The 27266-nt window shown below is 37.0% G+C and overlaps 1 protein-coding gene across 2 annotated transcripts in view; it reads left to right on the top strand.

Moving 5' to 3' along the window:
- The window catches only part of ANKRD12 (ankyrin repeat domain 12), a 59630-nt gene that overhangs the window by 20101 nt on the left and 12263 nt on the right, over nt 1-27266 (top strand). The window contains exons 3-8 of one of the 2 annotated variants that reach the window (XM_063166209.1): nt 5569-5716; nt 13310-13456; nt 14487-14687; nt 17909-18051; nt 19621-19768; nt 22171-26852. In XM_063166209.1, coding sequence (XP_063022279.1) covers nt 5569-5716; nt 13310-13456; nt 14487-14687; nt 17909-18051; nt 19621-19768; nt 22171-26852 — 5469 coding nt within the window. The remainder of the gene's footprint in view (nt 1-5568; nt 5717-13309; nt 13457-14486; nt 14688-17908; nt 18052-19620; nt 19769-22170; nt 26853-27266) is intronic. The other variant, XM_063166217.1, reaches the window with a different exon arrangement.

The following is a 27266-nucleotide window of genomic DNA, read 5'->3' as shown; positions in this document are numbered from 1 at the left end:
AATGATGAGTGACATGTATATTGCCCTAAGGAGAGAGAATCTGTTTGTTTCCCAACAATCTATAAAGCTGTCTTCTCTAGAAAAGGATTTTCTCTGTGTGTGTGGTCATACTTACTCTTGTGTCGAAATCTGGATTCTCTGCAAGACCATTTGATGATGAATGGATATAAGACAGGACGAGGTTAAAAAACAGGAAAAGATAAGAAGATTCAGCATCTACTTGTAACTTTTTATCTTCCAAAAACATTCATAGAAACCTTTAGACCTTTTAGTCTCGTTCTAGTTTGTTTCATTGGTCCCAGTAAAGTGAGGCAAAGGTAATTCTTTCTGCTGACTCTGATGAACTACTTAGATAAGACGAGGAAGATAACAGAATAAAATAGGGAAAGGAAATCAGCTTACTAGTAAAGAGATGAAATAATGTTGGGTTTTCTTTTTTTTTTTCCTATTTATTCTGGTCTTTATTTGGGATATGGTTACATTAATTGAAGTATCATTCAGTAATTTAGGGACAGAGTAGGGAATGGAAGATCAATAAAAGATGTGACTATGGAATCCCAGTGATGGACTGATGAAGGTGATACCAAAAACTAAGCTGATAAACTGCTTGTGCTGTTCTGTCCAGTGTTGCTCACTGTCCACCCTGGTACAGTGGATAGCTTGAGATTAGAATAATGTAGGGTTTGGTTTGGAATTGCATGATATAAAACAATGTGTAATATAAGGTCCTAAATGAAAACAGAGAATTAATATTATTAATGGAGAGTAGAAGTGTTTCAGTTAATATTTCTGTATTCAGGTTTTTAGCATAATAAACACAGTTGTCGTATTTTGAGAACTGAATACATGGTTATGTTAAATAATCACTTAAACTGTCATATACCTGTTCTCTAATGGACAATTGTGAGAAGTGTTCAGCTCGCCTTTGACTAATCTGCACTTTTCAGAGTGGATTAGGAAAGATAGAGAAGATATTGTCAAAATGTCATAATTTAGATTCTGCCAAGAAAATTATTTGGAATCAGGCAGGCAATAGGCTCTAAGGTAAAGTGTGAGTTTGAACAACACAAAGTCATGAAGGTAAATCTGTACTACATACACAAACATAGAGCCCTGAGGTAAATAAAGATTGACCGGGCTAATCAACAGTGATAATTTTAATTAAATATCTTCAAAAGGTAGTGGAAATATCTGTAAAGCAAATAAGGATTTTTCTCAATGCATAAACATGTGCTGCCATGAATTTAAAAGTTAGAGTTCTTAACTCATTAGAAGTATGAAAAATGTTAGGGATTCATTAGGTAATGTAATTGGTGTTAAGAAGTGCTGAGGCCTAGTGTGAAATAATGTTCATAAAATACAGTGCCTCTTACAAGTGATGAGTAATGCTAAAGGATACCAGTCCATAAAAAATTCCCATTCTTCACAATTTAAAAGCTGTAGTGACCTAAATGGCATAAAACTATTCCAATGGTTAGCATAAGAGAAAAAACACTTGTAGGGTTTTATTTCCATTTCATAGTTTTTACACTGTTTAGCTGGTTCTAGTTGTGCACTCTTAACTGTTGACAGAGAAATGTAGTGAGATTACTGTTGTTATTATTAGGCATAATCTTTCATATTTGTCCAGAAATTAATGCTTATTGTGCAGCCCTAACAACCAGTGAATAGCTATGTGAACATGTGAACTATGTTTTCAAGTCTTCTGACAACTCAAAAAACCCATTAGAAATAACGTTGCTGTTAATAAGATGAGTTTGTATCATGTATGCATTAGAGTACCTGTATTTTTATTTCAGTTGCTTATCTGGCAAGCATAAAAAAATAGTAGAAGTGTATACAGCAGCTAGACCATCTAATGTTTGAGGTATTTTATCTCATGAGGCATGAGATATTTTGTTAACATATGAACATGATGAAATTTTAATTTATCTGAATTTATACTTCATATGGCCAAACTAAGGAAGTAAATTATGGATATCTCTTCCAAAGGAGAAGCACATTTGGAGTTTGTAAGAATTAATTCTCTCCTTGGAAGACTCCAGCAATAGTGCCCAAAACCATTTGGTACCATACAGAATATTCTTCAGTATGTAATTATCTTTGATAGGCAGAAAAAGAATGCTTGTTCTCCCAGGGCTTAGTACATCTGCTAGATTATATGGCTCTCTGTTGCCTCCTTTTGTGTCTTGTCATTGATTGTAGCAGTACCAGACAATAGAGCTGGAATGGGATATCAAGAAATTGTCCAGACTGCTGTTTGTTAGCCTTCTGAGACAGTTCCTGTTGAACAGATTAAAAATGTGTTCCTCATCATAGCACACTAGTATGGTTTTGTTGACAGAGAAAATTCTTCCTTGTTACTACATCCTCCAGTGAGGCGTGCATTAAAGGTTGAGCCATGCAGATCCAGTCCATCCATTTGCCCCAGAGTAGAATAAGCTGTACTCAGTTCCTGACAGATGTTTGCCAGACATTTCTTTAAAGGCTTGCCTGATGGAAATTCCTGTCTCCTTGGGCAGTTTATTCTGATACTTAATTATGCTGACTGGCATAGAGTTAGATACTTAGTAGAAGGATAAATAACCTTTGCTAGTCTCCTGTTGCAGTCTAAAGCCATTAAATGTTCTCTAGCTGCAGTGGACATGGAAAGTATGTAATGCTTTTCACTTTGCAGCAGTAGTTTAGTTTTCTTAACATCAACATCTCATCAGTGTTTTATCTGATTAGCAGTTCTCACTTGAGATTAATCAGCCTCTTTGGAAAGTCCACAGGATTTACAGATTATTTTATTAAAAATGTCAGCTTCATTTTAGGTTGCTTATATGGGTCACATTAAAGTAATGCCACAGACCTGCTGATGCTGTGTTTTGAACCTTGCCTTGGACCCTGAGAGATGTCCATGCTGTTGCAGTGACTAGGAACAATCGGAACAGTGAATGCTCACTCTTGAAAATGGAATGCCTGGTCTAGCCTGCAGGGTTTCTAGTTCCTCCTCCTACTTCCTTTACTTGGAGTTGATTCTAGGATGCCATTAAGAGTTTTCTGTCTTCTAACACAGCATTTTGTGATGGTACAGTTAATTATTTTTATCAGTTTGTAGGACCTTGGTTTTATTCTGGCTTTTCCTATTTTTGTTTTGTATTAAGACTGCTTTTCAAATCAGTCATTTTACAGTTGTCTTGCCAGGGCTCTTTGCTTCTTCCTCTCTTTCAGTTGTGATGATGTCTGCATATCTGATTGTGTCTCTATTTCAGCATTGTCACCAAAAATAATAAATAGCATCAACTTCATACAGACTTCCCAAACACCCTGGCCATTGCATCTTTTGGATTGGAAAGTCCATCACTGAATGCTGAATGCTTATTTCCACATTAGCTAAAGAACAGAATAGTCTCCCTTTTTTTTCAGTTTCTGTGTATTCTATGTATAGCCTTTTTCTAAATTTTCAATGTGTTTTTATTTATCTGAAAGTATGCACTTTGAACTGTCTCTCCTCCTAATTAGAGTTTCATATAATTAATTTTCAGTCATTATTCAAAAACTACTGCATCGTTCATAATATTTAACATGATACATATAAGCAATTTAAGAATTAATGTAAAGCTATCAAATTACTTAAGCAGCTTGTACCTCTTTGTGAGCACCTACTGATGTATTTTACTGAGGAGTGCCCTCAAAAAAGGAATTCTTTTTAGAGATTACCAACTGCAAAAAGTTGTGGGGGTTTTTTTTTCTACTGAACAAGTTGAAACCAAGATTTTCTGCTTAGGAATTTTAAATTATTTTTAGTTTATCCTTTCTATTGCATAGTACCAAACATAAGACAATATTCTAGAGAAAGAAATAAAATTTTGATGCCACTTCATATTGTGGGAAATGCACATACATAGATAGGAGAAATAAATGGTTTGTTTGAAACAAGGGATCAGAAAGCTCTTGGTGAGGTTGGGCTCAAGTGGGAAACTTGTGTGTGTGGTGGAAGAGTTGTGGAAAGGCTTAATGAAGTTTGGATTTGCTCTTGCTAACTTAGAGATGCGTTTGGAATTGATGACTTGTGTTAGATGGATGAACTTGTTTCATAACTAATACCACAGGCACTATATGATCCAAGGGCTTAGGGGTGTCTTAAGGGGTTTGGGTCTTTAGATTTTTTTTGTTTGTTCTAACTTGTAAAAAAAAATAAAAGGGGGAAGGTGTGGTTTCCTTTGCGGTTTTGAAGGAGAGTTGGCTTTGGTTTTGGTGTGTGGATTTTATTCTGCATTTTACTTTGGTTTTTTGGGTTTCTAAACTTGGAGTGAAGAAGACAGGTGTTCTCTGAGGGCAGCAGCCTTTATACTTCAGGAACTCTGTTGATACAGACTAATGCCTTCTTTGCCATTTCCCTTGTACAGATATTTATCTTTTGCGGTTTGTAGGGTTTGTTACAGGTTCTTTTTCTAATCACTTCTGCCTAACTTTTTGGCAACATTTTAAACTCAGCATGTCAGATGATGTCTTCCTACCTGAGTTTGGTTTCTTTGAAAAAAAGGAAAGGTGCCTTTGAGAACAGTACCTCTACTTCAAGTTATTTTTTAGTTTTCCTCCAAATGAATAAATCTTCAGAAGTACCAAGGACCAGCTTTTTGGTTTTCAGTGATTGGCAAGGTGATGAATATTCTTCTTCTACCTTTAGGAAGTTAATCTATTAGTACTTTTGTCTGATCATGTGTTAAGAATGACATAAAGCTGTAGAGTTGTGATAGCTGACAGAGTGGATAATTGTTTCTGCAGCATGTATTATACAGAAAAGATATCTCTGCATTGCAACTTGATTGGTAGCTAAGATGTTGGGTTTGCAGAGGGTTCTCTCAAGCAGTCTTTACGCTACTCTGGTATCTTTTGCAATCTTTATCCTATATTAGTGTAATCAAGTATAAGTTAATAGCGAGCGTGTTTAGGTTTTTCTCTATTTATTTGAAATATGGGTTATAAGCCAAAATATCTAGACTTATACAACTCAAGAATCCAAATAACTTGCACCTTTTTTCTTCTAAATTTGGTATCAGTTTAAAACCTTCCTTCATAGATTTTTCTTGAATGAAACATTGCACTGTTATTGTTGAAATAGAAAGGGAGTTCTGCATTGATGTATCACAGGGTGGGAGTGGAGGCAGGGGAGGGTAATTAGAAGGGTTTTTGGGGGTTTACAATTCACAGTCTAAATTGCAGTGTGGGCTTTTAATGTGCTTTTAGTGGGATTGTTATGGTCTGGGAAGGAAATTGGGGTGGTCATCAAGATTTGGCAAATTCTTGTTAAGTTTATGTTGCTCCTTTGCTAATTAGTTAAGCCTCTAATAGTGAACAGCATTTCTACAGTGATGTGTCTGAAAGTAGAAATAACATAGAAGTTAGTAATTTAAAAAAGAAATGACAATTGATTCTATTGTTTATTGAATAAATTTTGTATTACACGTACTTAAACACAAGCACATGCATTCTCACATGTCAGTCTTTTCAGTCTGTATACATTATAAGACTGTCCTGCTTTATGCAAAAATTACTTAGTATACTTTTTATTTGTATTAGAGCAAGGACAAGATTGCATCCTACAGCAAAACTCCAAAAGTGGATAGGAGTGATGTGGGGAAGGAGATGAAAGAAAAGTCTTCCATGAAACGTAAACTTCCTTTTACAATTAGTCCATCCAGAAATGAAGATCGCAATTCAGACGCAGGTAGAACCTTTTCATTTCCTTAACTAATTGTTTGTTGGTAAAATACGTCCTAACTTAATTGATTGTGTGTTATGTTTTTACATTGATTTTTTTCCCCTTTAAAAAGAATACTAAGTATAAAAGTTGCTTGCTTCCTTCTGATTGTTGCATCTCAATCTGATAGGCTCTCATCCTGTCATTAGCAATAGCCAGCATGCCACCATCGTTGATCTGTATTCTCCAGTTGTTTCCTAACCTCATTCTTTCCTTCTGCTTCAGTAACAAATCTTTCTTTGTTTTGTCATCCCTAGAGGTCCATTTGTTCAAATGAGTAAACAGATGAAAAACCGTGTGAATGCCTTGATTTGAGACACAGCTGTCAGCCTTTCATAGCCTTTTTTGGGGAGGGAGCATTGCATTGGTAGATGTACTGTCCTTCATAGAAGAGATTGCGAAGGTGACAGAGCTAACTGAGCTAGTCATGGAGAGCACACTTTCAGTTTAAGTTCCTATCACCTGTATCTTCTCTGCAGAGCCTAAGTAGTTCTTCCCAGCATAAGCTTATTTATATTAGAACTGATTTCAAGGCTTCAAACTGCCATTCGTAACACAGTTCTTGTCTAATCAAGATGGATGGAGCTGGATGCATTCCAAGAGGTACAGTTATCTCTGGGTTTAGGTAATTAATTATCTGTGTCATTGTGCAATTATAGTTCAGTAATAGTTAAGTTGATGACCAAACAGTCTCCATGGCCAGCAGAACACATTGAAGTTCCCCAAATTTCTCAAAGCTCAATGCTACAATTGTTTATACATTGCTTATTGTACATTTGAATATTTTCATGACCAGAGAGTTCCCTTAATACGTGTAGATTTAAATGCAAGGTAGAAGTGTAAACGTCAGTGTGAGTTTAATTTTTGTTCAGGATTGATTTCATGCAGATTTGGCTCCTTGATAATACAAACATACTTTTATTACTGTAAAGAGACTGTAGTATGAAATCCATATTTGACATAGTCACATTACAAAACAATGCTGTTGGCATTAGTTCTGTTCCCAGTGGTTTTACAGCATTCTTGCACTATTCACAAGACGATTTGATTTTGAAAAGACTATGTCTAAATTAGAAGTATGCTCCCAGCACCTGCTTTATTAAATTTTTTGCTTGATATTAGACGATAACTATTTTTTCATAGTGGAAGTAAATGTATTTAGATGTAATATTAAATATATATTGAAAGTTTTCTCTGTTGAAAATGTTTAGTCATGTCTTCTTAGCCCCATCAACTTTAAATAAGTCATTGTCCCGAGTATCTTGTAAAGTAGCCGAACTTTTTGTGGATTTTTTGCTGTAGCATATATTGTTACAGTTGCCACAAACAAGATTGATTACTTCAGATGCTTAGACATGCACAAAAAGACAGTGCTCACGCTATAAAATTTTTTTGTCAGAAGTTGTAGCAGGGAGGTGAAATAGACAGTTCAAGAAATATTTAACATAAAAGTAGAAGGTATGTGGCTCTTAACTGTGCTGGCAAACACCACAGCTTGGTCAAGATTTAATTTCTGCTTAGCTAAGGAGGTTAGAGCAACTGCCCTTTTGCAGCTGGGACACTTGGTACATAAACCTTCCAGAAACTTCAGAGCAGGAGCACTGCTAGGATGAAAAAACTGTTCCTGTAATGCAGATTCTGTGCCTAACCAATTAGGTTAGACCACTGGGAATTAGACACTTACACTGGTGCCAAGTTTGTCACTGACATGGATTAGGAGTGACATCAGTGATCATGAAATGCAGTGCTGCTTCTGGCACAAACATGGCATTATACATGGAAAAGGTTTGCTGTCACTGAGCTAAACTGTTACCTCTGACAGAAGTGTCTCCCTGATAGCTGTGTACAGAGAATGGCAAACACTGAGAAACAAAAAAGTAAGTTTTTAGAAATTAGAATGTAATTGAACACAGATGGGGGAAAAAGAAAAGGTAATGAAAAGCTTCCTATCAGCTTCAAGGTCTTTAAAATTATGTCTGAGTTAAAAAAGCCCTAAATGTAAAAGTAGCTAGAGGTACTTGAAATTTTTTAGTTCAATAGTTTAATAAATGGTTTATCCCCAAGATACATTATAGGGTTACTAGGTGATTGTAGAAACTCCATGACAATTGGATTTCATCCTGGTTAGGCATGTAAATGAGTCAAAGAATGGTGATAATTAATTTTAGAGTGTTACATCTTTAAAAGTTTCTTGGTTCTAGTTCCAGGGTCTCCTGTAAACTAAAATTTTGCCCTTTTTTTGCTGATTTTTGTAAAAATTGCTCCTTTTTCTGCTGGGCTTTTTTTTTTTTTTTTTTTTTTTTTGGGGTTTTGTGGGTTTTTTTTTGTTGGCTTTTTTTTGTTTGTTTGTTTTTGTTTGTGTTTTGTTTTTTTTTTTTTTTTTTGCTTTGTTTCAGGTTTTGTCTAAATATTGCAAGTGATAATGAACATGGACAGCCAAAATGAATAGTGCTGTAACACAGAAATGTTTTGGGTTTTCTTTTTCATTTGATTTCTGCAACACTGTACACAAAGTACATTTTACACCCAGTCAGTTTTGGCAAGACTGAAACCAAACAGCATTTGTTGAGTCTAGAACAATTATGGCTCACCTCTTTATCTATTTTTTTTTTATCTTAAGAAAATGCTACAATAAATTTATATTCAGTGTTTTAAGATTGAGCCTTTTAGTTACTTTCTTAACAATTGGATACCCATGAAGATTGCAGCCAGTTGAGAAGGCTGCAGGAGCTGCCAAGTGTGTGCAGGTCTGGAGGACAGTGTGAGTCCCAGGAGAGCTGTGGCCCTCTGAAGAGGCCCCTGGGAACAGGACACACCTGGAAGGACACTCTGTCCCTGTCTTTATCAGCAGCATCCTGTTGTGTTGCTGCTGTTGTGCAGGGCTCTGACACTCCCCTGGCTGTGGTGGCTTCCCGAAACTGAGAGCTCTTTGTGACGTCTCCATTCTTGGCCAGAGCAACCACAAAAATAATACAATGTATACATCCTGCAGGCAAATTTATTTATTCTGCAGTATAGCTTTAACCTATTTATAAGTAAATCTTAGGGAGTAGTCTACACACAAGCTTTGATTGAAACTGCTGGATTGGATGATCAAAGCAGAATTATTTTTCATATATTTTAAAATAAATTCTTTGATTTGAAGTCTCCCAATCCAAAACCATAATTTGATTGAAAAGCCATCAGTTATTTAGACTGCTTAAACAGAGTTGCTTAAATTTTCTTAATGCATTTAAGTAATCTGGTTAGTTTTAAGTAACCTCTGATGTGGTTATTGGAATAAGAACAGTAGACAGGTGTTGATTTTGCAGAGGTCAGATTTGTTTGCTTTCTGCACCTTATTAGTCTGAAGAGAAAAATTAGAATTTTTCATAATAATTAAACATAACTGCAGATCCTAAAAATCTTTCAGTTGTAAAGAGAGTCTTGTTACAGAGTTGATTATTCAAGAACAACAATGAGTTGCAATTACACTCAATGTGGTAATTTGTTAATTTTTCTTGGAAAATATGTTATCCAGATTTACTGTTTATAGCAGGATCTTGGTTTTGTTTTCTGACCTCTTCAATTTCTGTTTTTAAAGTAGTCCAAACCTGACAAAAGAAGTCATACTTCTTTCAGCATTTAGTTGTCATCCAGAAGAGCAAAGCAGCTGACCTCTTCATGCTGCAGGGGTACATCACAGTAACACAATTCCTGTGCTCCTGCTTTCTGTTGTTAGAGAGGTTTGTGGGAGTGTTGGAGGGAGTGTTCACACGCTGCTTGATGGATTTGGGCTTATTGTTCAACTGTAACAATTTCATTTAACTGTTGTTTGGGCTACAGGCAGGAAAGTGGAGGTGGTTTTGTGTGTTGGTTTTGTTAAATAAATGTATCATAAACTTGATTAATTAGGTATCACAATAGTACTTTGAAATCTCTACATTGTTAAATGCACTGTGGGGTCTCTGCATCACATTCTAAGCTTTCCCTTTCCCTTAAGGTAGGAAACACAGCCAGTCATGATGTGTTTCTCTTGGAAGTAGCTTGGAAATAACTTCAGTCAGGTGGCAATGATCACTCAGAGCTCCATAAACTCTATCTCTGAACTCCATCATCTGCAGAAGTGGTCTTTACCTGGCAATGAACATATTATTCTTTGATTGTATATCATTCAATCTTATGACTTCATAATATTAATTTTAAGCAGCTCATATTTTAATTTTGCATGGTCCTGTTTTTTGATCCTGTTAATTTTTATGATTTAGACTATATTGGGAGTCTTTTACATAAAAACAGTGTATGATGAACCCTGAAGTTTGAATTTGGGGTTTGTTGTTTTTTTGGGTTTTGTTGCTTAATTTCCTTTATCCACTGAAGTGATTATTTTACCAAATGAAATGCTCTGTTAGTTTGGCAGGATTTGTTTTGAGAAATCCACATATTATGTTACTTAATAATTTAATTTTCCAATACATTAAAAATTACCTGAGTGGGTATTTGTACTTTATCCAATTGCAGGACAAAGCAAGCAAACAAAAAACCAGATACATTATTGGTTGCCTTGGGACAAAATCTGTCATGTGTAAATTATCCTAGTACAATCTCCAGTGTCTCTGATGTTCCTCGTGCCAGTACGTTCTAAGTGTTGTGAGTGGATTTCATTGAGCCCTTTTACAAATAAGTACTCAGATGCTCCTGAATTCCTGTTTCACATAACCTGAGTATTTCAAAATAATTTTTTCACTGTTCATTGAAAAGCTTGTGTTGCTAAGGGAAAATCTTAAAGAGCCACACACAAGGGGGTGTGGCTGTGTATTATGAAATTTATTTCATGAAGGTGGTTGAACATGAAGCCACTGGAATAGTTCTAGTTTCTATTTTTTAAATAAAAAAGTGAAAAAATCTCTTATGTTCCATTTCTAATGAAGGTAAGTTCATTTCTTACTGCTGAAGAACAGCAGAAAGTGATGAGAATGTGAATGTAATAGAAGATAATTGAATTCCATAGAACCTGAAAACAAAGTATAAAAAATGGGGAAAAAAAAGCAGCCAGAAAAAAAAATCAAACCAAAACAAACCAACAACAAAAAAAAAAAAAGCCCAAACCAATTGATGGAGTTTCATAGTCAATTTTGTAATTAAATTCTACTTAAACTTCGTATCTTAACTGATTCTGTTCCTTTATGAGGGAAGTTTTTACTGTTCAAATTGTACAAACATCAAGTTCACAGTGGTGAAAGTTTCCTGTTACTATAAGATGAAGAATAGCTAAGAAGTTGAAGTTCCTAAATGTTAAGTTGGTCTCATCCTGTGAAGTGTGCTATGTGTTGGTATTCTTGGAACATTGATTTTTTTTTTTTTTTTTTTTTACGTCTAGAACTTTTTATTTTATATGCCCTACTCACTTTCCCCTGGGGTTTTTTGTTGTTGTTGTTTGGTTTGGTTTGATTTTGGGGGGTTTTGTTTGTTTGGGGTTTTTTGGAGGGGGAAGGGTTTGGTGGGTTTTTTTGGGTTTGTTTGTTTGTTGGGGGTTTTTTGTTTGTTTCTTTGGGTGTTTTTGCTTTCTTCCACCCCTCTTGTCAGAACCAGTTCATATCTGTGAGATCTTGGAGGGGATAATCAGGTGCACCAGCTATAATCTTGAGAGTTTTTAGCTTTGTTGTTGATCATATTGATTTTTGTGTATTAAACTGTTTAGATTTACTGACAACATATATGAAGTCCAATATCTGTTTAAATTAAAGGGTGTCTCCTTTTGAGCAGTAAGTGCATAATTACAGTATGACTTGGTGAGAACAGGTGTTCTTATTTGATGCTTTTAATTTGTAAGATCTAGAAATGCTTTGCAAACACTGTGTTTATAAAGTGTAATAGAAGAGTAATTTACCACTGAAATGGAGCGCTGAACATGAGGCAGGAATAAATTGTGCTGATTTAAATAAAAGCAAAACCCAAAAAACTCAGACAATCCCAATGTATTAAAGAGTAAAGCCTAGATAATAAAAAACTTCATTGCATTTATTTTGATGCCTTATTTTCTCAAGCTGAAAATAGCTATAAAATAGTAAGAAATAATTCAGAATGAAAATAAATACATTTTTCAAGGAAAGAATTGTGAACAATAAATAGCAAATGCTAAGAAATATCTGATTATGCTGGTTAATCTGAAATGTGTTATTTTGATGGAAGTACTAAATTAGTCAGTAAAGTGTATGCTGTGCTTTATCTTTGCAGAAAGAGCAGCATGCTTACAGTGGAAAGATTAAAGCACAAATTTATTGTTAAGGGATTTTTTATTATTTTCCTATGCAGATTTTTTTACCAATAGGGCAGAACACAAATAGCGTTGATTTGGATATTGAATTAATTTTTTAGATATTCAAGACTCTGAGTTGCCTGCAGTTTAGGAATAAAGAATATCTGATTCTGTAAAAGGAATCTTGTTTCCTTTTTAAACATGATGGATTAATAAAAAACCTCTATAAATGTATAGAGGTTTTTAAAATATATACATGGGTCAGTAGCTTTCCATTCTTAAATACTCTCACTGGCAATTGTTTAGCCCATAAAATCATGTATTTCTTATGGGTCAGTATGGAATTCAAGATAAGAACTGTTGATATGCCTTCCTGTGCCTCAAGTGCACTGCATTACTAGAGCTTGTGTCTGTATTCAGGTCTAGAAAGTGAGATTTAGAGAAGGCTAGGAAAGCAGAAAATTAGTTGAGAGGAAAAGAATGGTACAAGAAAGAAGGTAGAACTATAGAAAGTTAAAAGATAACTAGGAACTCAAAGGGAATTAAGATTCTAATTTTTACCTCTGCAGAAGTTCAGTGAAGTTTTCCTCAGTGGAGTCCTCTGTTTTAAGGTCTTCCTCTTTTGCAGATGATAGGGTTTCTTGGTTTTGGTGGGAGTTTTGTTTTATTTTTTATGTGTTTACTCAGATGTGTAATTTTAGCTCCTGGTTTAAAACTTGGAGATTAAATATTAAACAGCTTCCGTAAATATTGATAAAAGGAAAGAAGTTATGTATGTAAAATAGCTGTATGTGTTTGAAGGATATGAATTCTGGAGAAAAAATTGCTTTAAGACAAAATACTAGGATGAGTTTGAGTGAAACAATCTTTAAACCAATTACTTAGCAGATACCAATATTAACTAGTCTTTTCCTAATTTTTACCATGGTGTCTTGAGAGAAGTAGAAGAGAGGGTAGTCTCAGATCTGTATTCAAAGCTGACCAGCTGATTTTACAGAAATTTTAAGTTCTTGGCTTTAATCTCTGCGAATTAAGTTGTGGCATACACAGCATTCCTTCTATGAAACAGGTTTTTCATCTGTTGGAATTTTTTGGTAATCCTGCTTACAGCTTTAAGTGCTTTATCTCAGTAGCTTATTATCCTAATATGATTAGAGCAGGTAACCAACACTAATGCAAATGCAGTAAGTCAGAGGTGTAATTTCTGGTTTTCATCACCTGTCACCAGTCACGAGTTTACAGACCTTAAGAGGATGGTTGTATTTTTTGAAAAATATACTGATGGAACTGCAGCTTGAGTCTTGAAATGTTTCTACTTCTAGAGAAGGAAGGTCCGGAGAAAAAGAAAATGAAGAAGGATGCTGGGAATAAGAAATCAGCACCCGTTAGCATTCTGTTTGGTTACCCTCTGTCAGAGCGCAAACAGATGGCACTTCTCATGCAGATGACAGCAAGAGACAACAGCCCAGGTGATCTTACAGAGTTAACAGTTTTCTTCCTCCTGCCTGTTTAATTCTGTCCTAGCAGAATATTCAGAACACTGACGTTTTTCAACAATCTTTTATTTTTTTCAAATATTTTAAATCATTCATACTACTTGTTAAAATTTATTTTGCATGGATGATTAATCCGATGAAAAATTCTTGATCTTCTATATGTATGTGAAAAGCTTTGCACCATGATAGCTGTAAAAACTGAAAATTTAATTTCTTCCTTTGTTTATTTTTGCCTCACAGACACTGTTCCATATGGATTATTTAAAGCCTGAAATACTTTCTTTTCTTGATTTTTATTGAAGCTTAACTATTACCTCATTTTCTCACTTTGGAGCAGGATTTTAATTTGGGAGGAAATGGGACTATTTCCTTTTGATTTAATGGGAGAGGGGAGACATCTTGTTCTTAATTCACCATTTCAAGCTGTCCTTGATCCAGCTGCATGTAAAAAAATCTTTATGTGTATATGTTCTACAGGTGTAAAGTTTTTACAAAATTGCTATTTAAAAGCAAATGGCTGGGTTTTCTTAAGGAACTATCCAGTCCACCCAGCTGTGGAACTTAAGGAGCTATCCAGCTGTCCAGCTGTGTTGGTACAGATGATGATTTGTATGTAGTACAATACACAGACTGTAATTCTTTTAACTGGCATCCCACTACATAAAAATATACTGGAATTTTGCTGGAGGAAGGAGAAAGCAGGGTAGATACTGATCTGCCTTGTCTTGATTCAGGAGAATTTATACCAGAGTATGTGAACCTTGTAGTTTGGATAGACTTCATCTTTCCTAGAAACTTGCTTAAAATAGTAAGATTTTGCAAAATGCCATTTTTCACATTGGAAATCAGCATTGTGCTGACTCCTATGAAGGGTGAAGTGTCTTTTATTGAAATATAATTATTCACTGGTTGTTATCATCTTTGAAGGCAAGTGTTGACAATCTTTTTTCTTCATCTCACTTTAATTGACTTAACAGTGACCATTTAAAAACTTGTTTTGTAGATTCCACCTTAAATCATTCCTTACAAACAACACCAACCCAAAAGAAAACTCCAACCTCTTCTTCAAGACAAAAGGACAAAGTTAACAAGAGGAACGAACGAGGGGAAACTCCTCTACATATGGCAGCAATTCGAGGGGATGTTAAACAGGTCAAGGAGCTAATCAGATTAGGTGCAAATGTAAATGTAAAAGATTTTGCAGGTAAGTGAATATGAGTACTCTTAACTGTATAAATTAAATGTAAGACTGAAGGTTTCCTTTCAGTTCATGTTGTATGCAAATGAAAAACTATAATTTCGTGGAAATTCCCAAAGTTGTGTTTTTCATTTCCAGTGGCAGTGGTAGTACTGGGACACTGTAGAACATAGTTTATGATTAGAACAGTGTTTTAATACTGAGAGGTTTCAGTTACGTCCAGGGCCTTGGTGTAGTAGGTATTTACAGAAAAATGTGCACACAGATTCTGTGTTCTTGCTGAACTTGGTAGGACTGTGCTGGGCAGAGTTAAATGGTGAGACTGTGGGCTATGTGAGGAGATGCAGAGTTGAGTAGTGGTGGAGGTGATGGTGCTGTGACGTGCAGTGTCTTCACTGGGACAACTGATAATGCAGCAAGGCAGAGGAGAGTGGTACGGTTGCAATTGTCATCTAGTCCTGCTGGATTAATGACAGCTTTGATATGTCAGTATTTAATGTGTCAGTATTTGCTGTGATTTACATAATGGTTGGTGAGCTTTGTTAAGTTGTAACATATACAATATTCTTAGATTTATGATCTGAATTATGTTCTCAGTGGGAATGGTTGAGAGGAGTTGAGGTAGCAGGCCCTTGTGGAAGAAGCTAAGAGCTATATAGCACAAATAGTTGTCAGCTCAAACTTGACTTCAAGAGAAGATATTAATGAGATGAACTGAAATACTGACTTTAGGTAAGAATTAGATGGGTAATTTCTTGATTTGAAGAGAGTTGCTGAATTTGTATTTGAACATGAAGCTGCCCAGGACTGGCACATAGAGGAAGAGAAGACAAGCAGAAGTAGAACACTTTGAGATCTTCAAAGAAGTTGAGAGGGGAGATGAGAAGAACTTGTTGACAAGAGCAATTTTAGAAAAGGAGGGGGAGGTTCAGGGGAAGACAGGCCCATAGAAATCACTGGGAGAATAATAGAAACACTTGAAGAAGAGATGTAGTGGGTTGACCTTGGCAGGCTGCCAGATGCCCACCCAGTTGCTCTCTCACTTCCCTTCCTCAACAAGGTGTTGGGAGAAAATAAGATAGAAAAAAGCATTCATGGGTCATGTTAAAGACCATTTAATAAGAACAGCAAAAGCTGCCTATGCAAGCAAAGGAAGAAGAATTCATTCGCTATTTCCCATCATCAGGCAAATATTCAGTCCCTTCCCAGGACGCGGGGCCTCAGCAGGTGTAACAGATACTTGGAAAGAAAGACAAATGCCATTATGTACAAACTACCCTCCATCCCTCTCCTTTCAGTGAGCTTTTATTGCATGACATCCTGTGCTATGGAATACACATTTGAGTTGCTGTCCTGACTGTGTCCCTTCCCAAACTCTGGTGCAGGAGGAGGGAGAGAAAACCATGACACTTCACAAGCCCTGTTCAGCAGTAGCCAAAACACCAGTATGCTCTGAGTACTGGTGTTGCTCCCAAATGCAGTGCACATTACTGTATGAGTTGCTTTGAAGGAAGTTAACTTCACAGCTTCATCCCAGTCTCACCTAGGGCAGATATTTTATTTTAAAGGCAGATGAAAGGAAAAGGACAATGGCTGAGAACTGGTTCTGAGAATCAGTTGGATACAAGTTGGAGGCTTCGTTCAAAATTCTGGAGGAGTTGTTTGGGATCAAGTGAGATATTTTTTTATTGGTGATCCAAAGTGAGAAGCAGAGATGGCTGAACTTCAAAATACTGTGCAGAGGGAGAAGTCAAGAAGAGGGGGAGGATTGAAGCAGTGAGTCATGAGTGGAGAAAAGTAGGAATTTAGGATGCAGTGTGGTTTAGAGAATTAGAGGTTTTTTTGCTAAGGATTTGGCAGAACTAAAGGAGCAGAAAATGAATTAGTAATGGAGGAAGTAACTCTGCTCATGGGATATCTGCCAGAATGATACTGCTGTGTGAGAACAAGAGTAAAGGAAACAGATACTGACAGCAAGCCAGCACTAGAGTTGGCAGGCTGGACATTGTGAAAGGATGGAAAAGCAAAGCAGTACAACATGGAGAAAAATAAATTATGAAGGTACTTAATATAGAGGATAAAAGACAGGGATCAGAGGGCTGAGAGCAGAAGAGTGTTACCATGTTGGGTGAGTGTGAAAAGAGCAAATGGCAAGAAAATGGAAAAATGGAGGTGGTAGCCAGACAGTGCTGGAAGTGAGTAACCTAAGTAATGATTGAAGAGGAAATTTAGCGTATGAAGAAGAGAAAGAAGTGTTTTGCTTTAGAATAACTTAGAACCTTTTTTCTTTTTTTCCCTTTTGCTTTTTTCTTTTTTTTTTTTTTAGCTGCTTTTAAAATTTAAATGAGTGGCAGCTTGGAAGTTGAGTGAAGGCTGAAGGTGAGAAATCCCATTACTGAGGGATTAGATAAGTTAGGGGTTTCTTGTACCTCTTCTTCATGGATGTACAAGACTGCTACTGATTAGATACAAAGCTCATGTGATTAAACTCTTTTACTGGTTATGTTGGAAACAAAAGTTGAATGCCTCCCCAGAACTGGGCTTTGAGAAGGCATCAACAGCAGTTCAGGTCAGCTATGAAGGGGAAGTCATCAAGCTGGGGAGAGGAAATTAAGGTAAGGAATGTAGCATGTGTGGGTTGTCATCTACAATTGACACTCTGCTACAGAGAATGAGCACTGAACTCGAGGAAATCATAATTGCAAAAAATGACTAGTGTTCTGGGAAATAGCAGAATAAGTTCACTGCCATTATTTATTAATGGCTTGCTCTCTAGCTGCTGATGTTGTTACTGACTCCTAGTACATGTTCAGTAACTGTAAAGGAGCACTGGTTATGGCAATTTGCTGCACTTACCATTTCCAATAGTGTGGTTATCAGAGGGTTTCCATTTATTATAGTATTATTTTTATATGTATTTACCAGAGTTCAAATGTTTACTTGTCAAAGAATCTCTGACATGTTTGGCCTGGGGACTTTATGCCAGGTTTTGTCTTCTACTATTTGATTTCTGATTCCAGTGTTTAATCTCAGAAAAACTTGGAATTCCATGTGAGGTTTGAAGTTGATAAAGTGTATGTTGTTCATCAGACGGATGGCATTGCTGTTCTGCCAAGTACTGTGTGTGAGAGTGTTTTGAAATGTTCAGAGGCAATAGAGATCTATAGCACAGGAATGAAAAACCAAATCTTTGATCTTTGTCTTAAACCTACCATTCTTCACTCTAGGCTGGACACCTCTGCATGAAGCTTGTAATGTTGGTTACTACGATGTTGCTAAAGTTCTGATAGCAGCGGGAGCAGATGTGAACACACAGGGCCTGGATGATGATACCCCACTTCATGATTCTGCTAGCAGTGGGCACAGAAACGTGAGTGTTCTGGGAGAGTGGGAGGGGGATAAATACATGGTTTGAAATGCTAAAGCTTCAGAAATCCTGACTGTCCTCATTGCAGTCATATGGCCTTGTAGTTCTACTTCTGCTGTTTTGGGAGCATCCTAAAGTTGTTCTGATTGTTTCATCTGACTTCTATTGCCAGATATTTTCTACTAGTATCTGTTTTCTTAATTATTTATAGGCTTCATTTTTAGTTTCTTAGTAAATAAGCACTGAAGTGACTTTTTTTGAGAAACTTTTACTGTATAGAATTCTCAAAAGAAAATGATCTCCTAAAAGTATACTGTGGGTTAGTCTATACTGTACATATATGTTTATAAATATTTCAAGGTATATATCCTATATTTCTTTTTAAATAGATGTATATATATTCTTATTATTTTTTTAATTTACCAATCAGCACTTAATGGAGAAGATAAATGGAGATCTGTAGGTGCTTTATATTAACTTTCAAATTGTTCTTGATTTCTGCAAATAAGATGCAGAAATGACTCTGCTTTCCCTTTATATCTCCTTTATTTCATTACTGTGTATGTGATCTGTTGTATAAAGCAAAAGATAGAATGCATCCTTGTCTTGGTTTGGAAAGACAGGTGCCTGCTGAGGAAATCCTTAAATCAAGTACACCTTGAAAACAAGATGTTCAGTTTGAAAGGCTTTTCTGGAAAAGAGAGAAATTAATTATCATAATCTGTTGGGAATTTTTTTATTAGCTGTTTAGTAAGTGGTTTTTTAGGTATATAAACAAATTGGGTCTTTAGATCAGCTTTCATAGAGTTGTTGCAGAGTCTTTGAGAACAGGACCTCTTGTTTATCTGATATCAGTACAGGTACCTGTGGCAATCTCACTGACATTATGTACCAGAATAATTCTGAAGCTTCCTGTTAAGGTATCACTGTCTGCTGAATTTCCACATTCTTTATACATAGGAAAAAAAAGTAATACTGGACACTGTGTAATGCAGTGGCCTTGGATTCACTGTAATATTAATGAATTGTTGCATTTGATGATGGAGAAGTTGATGATTTTGATTTATTGCATGTAGTTGCTGGTGGGGTGCTTTGTTCCTCCAGTAAGATCTTGGATCTCTGGGATTTTTGGAACTGCTGGGGAAACCAATAGTATTGTGATTTGCAAAAGTTTATCTGTTCCTTATTGAAGTGAAATAAAATTTGGAGCAAGAGGGTGAATCAACTGCAGAGGAGTAAAGAGCCTGGTAGGTGGGGAACCAGATAAATTGTGTGAAGAAGTGCTAGAACAACAAGAAAAAAGGCCCTTGTTTCTTTCTTTTGTAATGATGCTGTGCAACAAAGGGCAGCTGTCTCTAGTCTTCCCCTTTACCTCCTTTACAGAGCAGACTCTATGCACTGCCTGGAGTTTGCATTTTACTTGCTGAAGTCTTGCTTTCCAATCTCAGTATCATGGATCGGACTTAGGATCGCATATTGTGTTATTCACGTTTCGTGTGCAACAGAGGATTTTTATGCTGGTCAAGTAACATGTTGTGGATAACCTGAAAGATGATTTATTTAATGCTGCAGATTGTGAAGCTGTTGCTTCGACATGGTGGAAATCCATTTCAAGCCAATAAGCACGGGGAAAGACCTGTTGATGTTGCTGAAACTGAAGAATTGGAGATGCTGTTGAAAAGAGAGGTGCCCATCTCTGATGATGAGGACAGTTGCTCAGGTAAAAGTAGCTATTTAATTGCATACTTAATGCATCACTTCACCTAAGTTTAAGTGGCCTTAATCTTTTGTATAGTGTTAGCTATTAAGGCTTGCTGCAGATAACAATTGATTGTCTTTCACTTACATTTTTAGGGGTAGTTTGTTAAATTTCTCAGTTGAATTACCTGAAATGTAAATTCTGATTTTTATTTTTTTTTTTTTACTTTTCTCTCTGTCTTTAGTAAGCCATTCCCACTTTGCAGATCAACTCAATACCAGAATGATGATTTTACCAGAGAAAGATATAGAGGAAAATACCATATTTTTTACGATACAGTGTGTTTCTGAGATGGTTCGTTTCATGGTGAAAAATACCCCCAAAGTCACTTCCCATCTTTAGTAGATCAATCAGAAGTCAGTGTTTCACATGGATGTAACTTAGTTACTCAGTGTAGAAAAGTTCCTGCCAGTGGGTGGGACCACTGGTTTCTGTGGGTGACCAGGTAAGTAAGTTGCTGAAGTGGAGGCAATAATTCTTGGTCTCTCCTGTGTTCCTGCAGATTGAGGAGTATGTAACACTTCTTGGAGCACAGAAAGAATTGTTGCCTCCTCAGAAGCAAAAGATTCTTGATCATGGGTAACTTACTTGAGTGCCAGACAGGAACTTTTGATTTGGCTTTCACAGAATATTCAACAATTCAGAATCTTTTAGTTAAAAGAAATGAAGTGGATTGAAAACTGGCTGAACGTCTAGACTTCTAGGCCAGAATGGTGGTGATTAGTGGCACAAAGTTTTTTGGAGGCCAGTAACTGCCTCTGTACCTTGTATCAGTACTGTGTCCACTCCTGTTTAACACCTTCATTAATGGCTGGGGTAGAGTGTTCCATCAGGAAGTTTCCTAATGACACAGAACTGGGGATTCTAAGGAGGAGTGGGTGGTGCATCAGAGAGTTGTGCTGCCATCCAGAGGAGTCTTCCTGTGTTGGAGAAATGGGCTCCTGGGAATCTCATGTAGTTCAGCAAGGGGAAGTGCAGAGTCCTGCAGCTGAGGAGGAACAGCCATCCAAGCAGCAGTGGAGGTTGGGATCTGACCAGCTGGAAAAGCAGCTTTGCTGAAATGGCCCTGGCTCATGCTGAACAACACCAAGTTGATCACGAGCCAGCAAAGTGCCCTTGCTACAAAGGCCAGTGGTGTCCCAGGCTGCAGCAGGAGGCATGTGGCCAGCAGGTTGAGGGAAGTGATCCTCCCCCTCTGCTCAGCACTGGTGAGGCCACAGCTGCAGTGCTGGGTCCAGTTCTGGGCTCCCCAGTACAGGAGAGACATTGACACCATGGAGAGAGTCCAGGGAAGGACCAGGAGCATGACAAAGAGCCTGGAAAAGCAAAGGCTCAGGAGAATCTTGTTGATGTATAAAGATACCTGAGGGGAGGTTGCAAGGAGGACAGAGCTGGTCTCTTGTCACTTGTGACAGGACCAGAGGCAGTGGGCACGCAGTGAAACACATGAAGCTTCCTCTGAGCAGCAGGAAACATTTTTTTCACTGTGAGGATGACCAAGCGGTGGCACAGGTTGTCCAGGGAGGCTGTGGAGTCTCTTTCCTTGGAGATAATTCAAAAGCTTTCTGGGCACGGTCCTGGGCAGCTGGCTCTGGGTGTCCTGGCATGAGCAGGGTGGGTTGAACAAGATGATCTCCAGAGGTCTCTTCCAACCTGAGCCATTCTGTGGTCTGTGAAAAGCACATGAAGAAAAGCGTCATGTCACATGATTGTAAAAATTGGTTTCTCTTTCCCAGACAAATACATAAAACACTACCCCCTAGGAATGTTTTCTAGACAAAGTTTCAGTATACTGCAAGAAAAAAGTCAAATTGCCCTATGGTCTGATGTAGTGTTAGCTTTTTTGGCATTAGAATAACCTGAAATGCAGTGCATGATCCTTCTGTTCTAAGGGGTCTGTTGTGGCATCACTTCACAGAATCAACTTCAGCTTAGTGAAAGCATTGATCTTAAGACAGATATTTTTACATATGTGTAATAGAAACTTGTTACAATTTAGCAACTGATTCCTCAACAGTGTGTGCAGGGTATTGTCCTTTAGAAAGAGTCAGGTTATACAGGAATTATGCACAATGGATGAGGTTTTCAAAATTTAAATTGCATTACGTTTATTAGATATAAATGTTATTTAGTATTTTTACATGCTTAAGTGAAAGCTGTAAAGGGAGGGGAGAACTTTGATTTCATGACCTTTTGTTTTCTCTTAAAAAGCTTAATTCTAGTGAGAAATTTTGCTGTGTGTTTAAGATAGGTTTTATTCTTTTTTCATTTGTGAAGAGGTGACTGCTCAACTGAACTCTTTTGTCCTGAAGTGTGACAAGTGTTCCATCAGTATTCAATTAATTTTCACTTTCTTACTCTAGATTCTGAAGAAGCTCCATCTGTAAATCCTTCCAGTGTAGATGGGAATGTTGATTCAGAAGCAGAAAAGGACTCAGTAGCCAACAACAGCAAACAAACAGTCCCTAGTAAGGCACCACTTCCATCTGCTCTAGATGAGTATGAGTTCAAAGATGATGATGAAGATGAAATGAAAAAAATGATTGATGACAAACATATTCTTAGAAAAGACCCAAGGAAAGAAGATGAGACTGAAGTTGAAAAGACCAGCTTATTTGTGAAACAAGAAAAAGTTGTGTTTTCAAAGTCATTCAAAAACAAAAAGCAGAAACCCTCTAGAGTTCTCTATTCAAGTTCTGAAAGTTCAGATGAAGAAATAATGCAGGACAAGAAAATGGTCTCTCCTTGCTCTGTTTCAGAGACATCAAATTCTGATGTCAGAATGAAGAAAGAATATATGGTTACAAACGAGCACAAGCAAAAGGGCAAAGTTAAAAGGAAAGTAAAAAATCAAAGCAAAAATAAAGAGAATCAAGAAGTAAAGCAAGAAAAAGAAAATGCTAGAGTAACAAATATAGCTACTTCTGGGTTAGATTCTTTAGATAAAGCTAGAGAGGAAGAAACCTTTAAGAAGTCTTTCACCTCAAAAGAAGATTCTTCTTTACAGCTCTTTCATATCACTGCTGGAAAATCTCCAAAGCATCCCTGTGGGTTAAGTGAAAAGCAGTCAACACCATTAAAGCAAGAGAACACCAAAACTTGTTTATCACCAGGAGGTTCTGAAATAACATTGCAGTCTGAATTAGTTCGATATGATCACAACACTGATTCTGATTATCTGGTAGAAAGTTCTAGTGGCAAATCTTGCAAGCACAAAGAAAAAAGCAAGCATCATCAAAAGGATTTTCACTTGGAATTTGGTGAAAAATCTAGTCCTAAAATTAAAGAGGAAGATAATAGCTCAACATTTGAGAATTCAGAATATACTTTGAGAAAAATTGACAAGGAAGGTAAAACACTTAAAAAACATAAATTAAAGCACAAAGAAAGAGAAAAGGAAAAGCACAAAAAGGATCAGGATGGGGAAAGAGAAAAACACAAACATAAAGATAATGTTAAAGAGGTTCAAAGAAGTATTGAGTTTGACAGAGAATTTTGGAAAGAGAACTTTTTCAAAAGTGATGAAAATGATGATATGCTGATAAATACGGAACATGAATCTCTTTCTTCAGACAGAAAATCAAAGCTAGAAAAAACCGTGGCAAAAGAGGATAAGTTAGTTAAGGAGAGACAGTTCCAGAAAGAGAGAAGTATTAAAGATGAGAGAGAAAAAGAGAAGAGCAAAAAGGAAAATGAGAAGTCTCTCAAGGATGAAAAAATAAAAGATACAAAAGAAGAAAAAGAAGTTATGCTTGCAGATAAAGAAATTGAATTGTTCTGTTTTGGTGTTAAAGATGAGGCAGCTAGCGTGCATGTAGTAGAAAGAGAAACAGATACTGAGAAACAGGAAAAGAATTTAAAGGAAAATAAAGAGAAGACTGAAAAGCGATTCTCAATCAAAGAAAAAGATTTTGAAAAGATAGAGAGAAAACATGGAGAAAAAGAGAAAAAGTTAAAGCATGAATACAAAATGGAGAAAGATAAAGCAGAAGTAAATGAGAATACAGAGAAAGGAAAAGAGAAGTCCAGTTTTCAGCAAGCAGAAAGGTGCCATAAGGAAAATGATAAAATAAAAAGCATGGGTGCTCTTAAAAAAGTTGATGACAAGGAAAGAAATAAAGAAAAAACTGATAAGAAGCATGATAAAGAAAAGGCTGATAAAGACAGACACTGTGCTGAAAGCAAAGAAAAACACTGTACTGAAAGAAAAGTCAAACAGTCTGAAAAAGAATCTGAATATACTAAATCAGAAAAAAGTAGAACTAAAGAAAAGGAATTTGAAAAAAAAGACAAATCCAAAGACAAGGAAGCCTCATCCTCAGCAAGCTCGAAACATATGCAAGAGGAAAGGAGATGCACTATTACCGAAAGTAGTAAAACAGTTCATGACAAACTGTCATCTTTGAAAGACAAACCAAAAGATGATTTGTTGAAAACTCCAGATGGTAGAGAGAAAGATAAAAAAGATAAAGATATAGACAGATACAAAGAGAGGGATAAGCACAAAGATAAACTGCATCAAAGTAGTTTGCTGAAACTAAAACTTGAACATGAGAAACTTAAGCCTAAACCAGCTCCTGCATCGAAGGATGCTCGGCCTAAAGAAAAAAGATTAGTCAACGATGATTTAATGCAAACTAGTTTCGAAAGAATGCTTAGCCTTAAAGATCTGGAAATAGAACAGTGGCATAGAAAGCATAAAGAAAAAATAAAACAGAAAGAGAAGGAACGTTTGAGAAACCGCACTTGTTCAGAGCATAACAAAATGAAGGAAAAACCCAAGCACTCATTCACTGAAGTAAAAGGCAAAGAACTGATTCGTTCCAAAAGTTCCGAGTTGCCAGATGTTTGTATGAAGGAAAAGCAGCAGAAAGATGCTACAAGTAATAGATCACAGTCAGTAGATACAAGAAGTGTCAGTGTTGCAAAGGGTTCATTGACTTTAGATAATTTAAATAGATCCCCCAGATCAGAAAATGAAAAGATGGGGCTGAGCTCCAGGTCTATGTCCATGGTTTCTGTTGCGAGCTCTGAGGATTCTTGCCATACCACAGTGACTACTCCAAGGCCTGTAATCGAATATGATTCGGACTTTATGCCAGAAGGTTCTGATTCCCAAATGTCTTTTTCACAGTCACCATTTTTGGCAAGTGCCAAATCACCAGCCCTTGTGGAAAAAGAGGCCGATGGTCTTGCTGAGTTGCCAGACCGCATTAAGCCGCCTTTCACGAACCGGCTCCCACAAATGTATGTGAGATCAGCATCTGCTGAAGATGTTAAGCTGGTTTTAAATGAGTGTAGGCCTGTTATAGAGGTTCGAAGATGCAGCATGCCTGCTGCAGTTTCTGAGCACAGCAAACAGCCTCGAACATCAGAAGAAAACAACCAGAACGCTCTGCCGTCAGCTCAGACTTACAATAGCACTTCTCCTAAACCAGAGCTACTGTGCAGCGCGCTTGAAAGAGATTTTCAAAGCAGTGTGGCTGTTCTGCAGTCAAACCTCGCATCATCTCCCAGCAGAGCTGTTAGCAACAAGCAGGCAACAACGGGGACAAGTACCATTAAAGATACTGCTCAGATGAGCCCTTCAGAAGACCCTAACATGCATTTAGAACCATGTAGTCAAAGGGGTGTGACTCAGCAAACCAAATTGTGGGATGTGCCTTTTGACAGACTTAATTCATTAAACAATGACTTTAACAGCTCAGGCTGTGGTGTACCAGAGCAAGATGCTAAAAGCATTGTAGCAGTGCATAATCCTGAGAGCAGGACATTGAAAGAGCAACAAGTATCTGAATTTTTGCCTCAGCACCCTGAAATTAAGGGAAGTTCCAGTTCTCAAGAATCTGCATCAATTTTGCCTTCACAATCTCCTTGTTCTTTACCTATCCAGCCACTTCCAGTTGTGTCAAAACACGTTTCTTTACCAGGCATTATCAGTCAAGATTCATCATTAGTACAGCAGCAAAATCTAGTTCAGACTGCAACTTCTGCTTTGGAAACAGATACTACTAGTACCAGAGAGCTGGAAAACGCTTTCTCCCCTTCAAACTTCAGGAAGACTGATGCACCTGTGGCTGTATATTCAGAGAGCTCTGCAAATGATGTTTCTCAGAGCTATGAAAAGGTGAATGATTTACCATTAGAGAAGGATACTCCTGAAAGTGATAGCAGTTCACAGTTAAACATGAACTCATTCAGTAGAGTTGTTTGTAAGAATGCCCTGAGTGAAGTGGATGGTAACACAGCAGATAGTTCAGATGTTAGAAATGAAAAAGACCAACAAGAAAAGTTAGTCTCTGTGCACACTGTTGATAGTAAAGCCAATGCTGATCTCTGTGAACTAAGTTCAGGAATGTCAAAGGGAATTACAAATGAATTGGTTAATAAAAGCCCCTGCACTGCAGACAGAGAAAATGTGTTGGAGGATGACCCACCACAGTACTCCTCTATATCCAATTTGGAAAATAGTTCACAACAGATTATACAGGAAGAGGTGCATAAATACAGCCAAATAGTTAAAGTAGAAGAAGAAGTTGCTGAGGATCAGAAGATGGAACAGCAAGAAGTACCTCAAAGAATCACGAGGAACAGAGCAAATTTGCTTGCTAACCAGGGCAAGCAGAATCCTCTTGGCTGTACACAAACATCAGAAAAAGAGTCCGAATCGTCAGCATCTATGAAAGCAAGAATTAGATTAACTGAAGATGATGATGTTCAGGTACATCATCCACGTAAAAGGAAGGTGTCACGCGTGCCTCAGCCTGCGCAAGCAAACCCTTCTTTGCTGCAGGCCAAGGAGAAAACCCAGCAGTCACTGGCAGCTATTGTTGACTCTTTGAAACTTGAAGAGATTCAGCCGTACAGTTCAGAGAGAGCAAACCCCTATTTTGAATACTTGCACATAAGGAAGAAAATAGAAGAGAAGCGTAAATTGCTGTGCAGTGTTATTCCTCAGGCGCCTCAATATTACGATGAATATGTGACCTTCAATGGCTCCTACCTGCTGGATGGCAATCCCCTGAGCAAGATATGCATCCCAACTGTAAGTAACATGGTATTTCATTATGCAGTGCAATGGAAAGGCATGTTTTGGTTTTGTTTTTGTAGCTTCCATATTCTTCCTAACTTGCTTCTGAATATTCTGCTGGAAGCAGTAAGCTGATACATGTCAACTAATATTGATTAATAGCATCATATGTAAAAGCCCCATTCACTGGAAATACAAACAGTGGTTTCAGTCACTGTAAGACAAACCATGTCAAGGGCACACAGACAAGTACTCTATTTCAAAGTATGTAAAGCCTGCTCTTTCAGAAGTGAAGTAAATTATTGAGAGCTTCTCTGAATTTCTGCTGTTAATAATTTCGTTAAAGCTAATTAGTCAAAGCTGTTTCGTTTGGAAGGGGGTGGACATGCAGTGCTTAAAAAAAAATACCAAGTCCATTGCCAAATGTTT

The sequence above is a fragment of the Melospiza melodia genome, chromosome 1, assembly GCF_035770615.1.
Source record: "Melospiza melodia melodia isolate bMelMel2 chromosome 1, bMelMel2.pri, whole genome shotgun sequence".
Classification (NCBI taxonomy): Eukaryota; Metazoa; Chordata; class Aves; order Passeriformes; family Passerellidae; genus Melospiza; species Melospiza melodia.
The sequence above is the reverse complement of the archived record's forward strand: the minus strand, read 5'-3'. Positions and strand labels throughout refer to the sequence as shown.